This window comes from Salmo trutta, chromosome 20, assembly GCF_901001165.1.
Source record: "Salmo trutta chromosome 20, fSalTru1.1, whole genome shotgun sequence".
In the NCBI taxonomy this organism is placed as follows: domain Eukaryota; kingdom Metazoa; phylum Chordata; class Actinopteri; order Salmoniformes; family Salmonidae; genus Salmo; species Salmo trutta.
Genome location: NC_042976.1, coordinates 23,028,049 through 23,032,573, shown reverse-complemented (window position 1 = coordinate 23,032,573; position 4,525 = coordinate 23,028,049). Strand labels below are relative to the sequence as shown.

Sequence of the window (4,525 nt, the reverse complement as noted above, 5' to 3'; positions counted from 1 at the left end):
GTCTACAGTTGTGCTGTCAAGCAGTTTGACAACGTGGGATCCACAGCTGTGCTGTAAAGCAGATTGACAACGTGGAGTCCACAGCTGTGCTGTCAAGCAGTTTGACAACGTGGAGTCTACAGCTGTGCTGTAAAGCAGTTTGACAACATGGGATCCACAGCTGTGCTGTAAAGCAGTTTGACAACGTGGAGTCTATATCTGTGCTGTCAAGCAGTTTGACAACGTGGAGTCTATGGCTGTGCTGTCAAGCAGTTTGACAACATGGAGTCTATAGCTGTGCTGTCAGGCGTTTTGACAACGTGGGGTCTACAGCTGTGCTGTCAAGCAGTTTGGCAACGTGGAGTCTACAGCTGTGCTGTCAAGCAGTTTGACAAAGTGGGGTCTATAGCTGTGCTGTAAAGCAGTTTGACAACGTGGAGTCTATAGCTGTGCTGTAAAGCAGTTTGACAACGTGGAGTCTACAGCTGTGCTGTAAGGGAGTTTGACAACGTGGAGTCTACAGCTGTGCTGTCAAGCAGTTTGACAACATGGGGTCTACAGCTGTGCTGTCAAGCAGTTTGACAACATGGGGTCTACAGCTGTGCTGTCAACCAGTTTGACAACGTGGAGTCTACAGCTGTGCTGTCAACCAGTTTGACAACGTGGAGTCTACAGCTGTGCTGTAAAGCAGTTTGACAACGTGGGATCCACAGCTGTGCTGTAAAGCAGTTTGACAACGTGGAGTCTATAGCTGTGCTGTAAGGGAGTTTGACAACTTGGAGTCTACAGCTGTGCTGTAAGGGAGTTTGACAACGTGGGGTCTACAGCTGTGCTGTAAGGGAGTTTGACAACGTGGGGTCTACAGCTGTGCTGTAAGGGAGTTTGACAACGTGGGGTCTACAGCTGTGCTGTAAGGGAGTTTGACAACGTGGGGTCTACAGCTGTGCTGTAAGGGAGTTTGACAACGTTGGGTCTACAGCTGTGCTGTAAGGGAGTTTGACAACGTGGGGTCTACAGCTGTGCTGTAAGGGAGTTTGACAACGTGGGGTCTACAGCTGTGCTGTAAGGGAGTTTGACAACGTTGGGTCTACAGCTGTGCTGTAAGGGAGTTTGACAACGTGGGGTCTAGAGCTGTGCTGTAAGGGAGTTTGACAACGTGGGGTCTACAGCTGTGCTGTAAGGGAGTTTGACAACGTGGAGTCTATAGCTGTGCTGTAAGGGAGTTTGACAACGTGGAGTCTACAGCTGTGCTGTAAGGGAGTTTGACAATGTGGAGTCTATAGCTGTGCTGTAAGGGAGTTTGACAGCGTGGGGTCTACAGCTGTGCTGTAAGCGAGTTCTAACTGGGGCTATTGCACAGCTGAAGTGTCATTAGGGCTCATTCACTGACAGGCATCTCAATATAATAATATTCAAGTGATGAAGAACATGAGGATCAGGCCATGGTAAACACTGAAATAGGCTCTGCTGATGGTACAGCTATAGTACAGTGCAGAACTATAGCATGTAACCATTTGAGGAGTACGTACAGGCATATGTTGTTTATAACATTGTAACTGATTGTAATCCATCACAGCACAAAGGCCTGCTAATGCATTCCTGGAAAGTTCCATAACACAGTAGTGAGTGTTCAGTTCTCACTCCGTTTGTCCAGGGATGTCAGAAGCAGAACAGCCATGCAAACTCAACAGTTCAACATGCGCAGGCAGGCCATGTATATTACAGTGTGGAGAAGCCACAGCATGGTCAATATCCACATCATTTCACATTGTCTGAAATTCCCTTAATAATACAAGCAATCACAGTGTCACAATAACACCTGTGTGAATGTTCGCTGCTGTGGTGGACTGACTGACTAACTCTGTTAACCCTAACAGGATATGGGGCCACTCACTCAAACATTTCATCATGTTGTAGTATCATCTACATGGAGGCAGAGGCCTGGGACAGCTGGTGGAAATGCCCAGTCTCACCTCACCACCATTAAAGTGAGTTCACAGCAGGAGTGTTTCTGTGCTGGGGTAGGAGAGGAAAGTTGCGGGGGTCAGAATCCCTCGGCCTACACTGGATGATGTGAGAAAGAGTGGCTGTGTGCGATGGCGGTGTCAGAGGGTGAGAGGAATTTAGCAGAAAAGCAGTCGTCAACAATAGCACACTAATCAACGCATGTGATATGCAGCCTAATATTAAACACAAAAGAACCACAACAAAACCAAAGAGAAGAAAATACACATTTACTTTCAGTCACGGCATGCAATATGCCCACGCTCACCCACCCACCCACCCACCCACCCAAACACAATAGATACTATTAAGAAAAGCTGTTTTTACAGCGCCCTCTGGGTAGTGAATGGGTGTACAGCCTTATAAGAGACAGGATCCACAGTAAGAGGAGGCTAGATTTGGGGTTTGGCAGGTACGCTGCACATCACTGAAGAGTGATGGGAATCTTCATAGGGTTTAGTTTCACATGGCCAGGTAGTGCTCACTATGTGGCAGGCTTCACAGATACTGTACAGTAAGTCACGTGGAGGTGAGGAGAGGAGAGGAGGGAGAGGTGAGGAGGGAGGAGAGGTGAGGAGAGAGAGGTGAGGAGAGAGAGGTGAGGAGAGAGAGGTGAGGGAGAAGTGAGGAGGGAGGAGAGAGAGGTGAGGAGAGAGGTGAGGAGGGAGGGGAGAGGTGAGGAGGGAGGGGAGAGGTGAGGAGGGAGGGGAGAGGTGAGGAGGGAGGGGAGAGGTGAGGAAGGGGAGGTGAGGAGGAGGAAGGGGAGGTGAGGAAGAGGAAGGGGAGAGGAGCGAGAGGTGAGGGTAAGTGCAGTCAGCCTAGGCATGCTCCAGGAGCCACTGGAAGAGGGGAGTGTGGTGGAGTGCTCTCCCCGCCTGGGGTGTCTCCTCTCTGGGTTCAGATTGGGGTGGGGTGTAGGTTTCCTCACAGTAGCGCAGCAGGGCTTGGAGCAGCTCTCCCACCCGCCACTCCCTCTCCTTCAGCCTCTGGACCACCGCAGGCAGCTAGAAGGGCAGACAGAACACAGCTCAGCAGGCAGGAACCAGTACAGAGCTCAGTAATGACTGAGGCACCTCTGTGTCTGTGTGTGTGTGTGTGTGTGTGTGTGTGTGTGTGTGTGTGTGTGTGTGTGTGTGTGTGTGTGTGTGTGTGTGTGTGTGTGTGATCCGTTGGTTGTGGGTTAAGGTTAAAGCCACTCACCTGCTGCAGGTCCCAGCTGCCACTATGACCCAGCTGAACCATTGGCAGGTCTGCAATGGAGGCTGCTGCCCACTGCAGCATGCTCCTGAGCTGGGGGTCAAAGGTCATGTACTGTGGGTCAGGGGTCATCTCCCTGAGCTCCGAGTTGACCACCAGGAGGAGCTTATGAGCCTGAGCCTGAGCCTGGCCCCGGTCCACACGCACAGAACCTGAAGATATATCATCATCATCCTCCTCTTTATATCTTTCAAACACCTACAGTGTCTTTCTTTGACTCCCCAATTTATCCCCCTGTTGTCTCTGTCTGACAGTCCTCTCTTCAGTACAGTAATATCCCATCTCACCCTGGCTTCCCTTGTTTCCTCTGCTCTAAACTGGTGGTGGGCCAGGCCTGTTTCCCACGCTCCCACCCTCACTGGGCTGGCTGGGCCTGCGTCTGGGCCTGGGCGTAGGCCTGCGCCTGGGCCTGCGCCTGGGCCTGACACGGCCTGGAGCCTCAGCCCTTTAGAAAACAGCCCACGGGGGCTCTGGTCTGACAGACAGATAAGCAGGGAGACTCAAGGGGAATAGATTAATGAATGAGCGACAGTGTGGCTGAATGTGTGGGCGGTGGGTGAATTCCCCTCCTAGCAGCAGACACACACAGCGCCAAGTCTCCTAGTCTAACCACTCTTAATCTATAGCAGGGAACTAAGGACTTAGAAGGATAGGCATTTTCATGTTGCTCAGATGCATGCTGAGGTGGTTCTGTTTGTAGTGTGGCTGTGTAACATGGCATCATGTACGGTATGTACTGTTGCTGCTGATAGAGACCAAGTTTAACCATCAAAACTATCAAATGCTTAATGTAAAAAGTAAGAGAATATAAAGCAGCCCATTGCCATCGATATCTGGTGCAGTTATTGATATAAGTAACTATATCATACCGCAGGACTCATCCTTGGTCTCAAGCTCCTTGTCCTCAGTACAGTCGCTGTGGGGTAAGAAACATTACACTGGTTAGAGAACTGACCTGCACAAGGCACAGAGATCAGACACAGAGCGAGAAGAGAGGGAGCACAGAGAGAGAAGAGAGGGAGCACAGAGAGAGAAGAGAGGGAGCACAGAAAGAGTGTGTGAGAGAGAGTTAGTGTATGTGAAAAAGCAGAGGGAGGGAGAGAGAGAGAGAAAGCAGAGAGGAGAGAGAACAGAGGGAAAGAGAGCAGAGGGAGAGAGAGGGAGAGAGAGAGAGCAGAGGGGAGAGAGAGGGAGCAGAGGGGAGGGAGAGAGAGCAGAGAGGAGAGAGAGCAGAGGGAGAGAGAGAGAGAGCAGAGGGAGAGAGAGAGAGAGAGAGAGAGAGAGA

General features: G+C 50.8%; 1 protein-coding gene across 2 annotated transcripts in view; it reads right to left on the bottom strand.

Annotated features, from left to right (window-relative positions):
* Positions 1-2,710: 2,710 nt before the first annotated feature.
* LOC115155720 (A-kinase anchor protein 11) overlaps positions 2,711-4,525 on the bottom strand; it is an 18,070-nt gene continuing 16,255 nt past the window's right edge. For both annotated transcript variants that reach the window (XM_029702619.1, XM_029702620.1), the window contains 3 exons: positions 4,110-4,156; positions 3,184-3,392; positions 2,711-2,987 (listed from right to left, as the gene is read on the bottom strand). In XM_029702619.1, the coding sequence (XP_029558479.1) occupies positions 2,802-2,987; positions 3,184-3,392; positions 4,110-4,156 (442 nt within the window). In that variant the 3' untranslated portion in view covers positions 2,711-2,801. The remainder of the gene's footprint in view (positions 2,988-3,183; positions 3,393-4,109; positions 4,157-4,525) is intronic.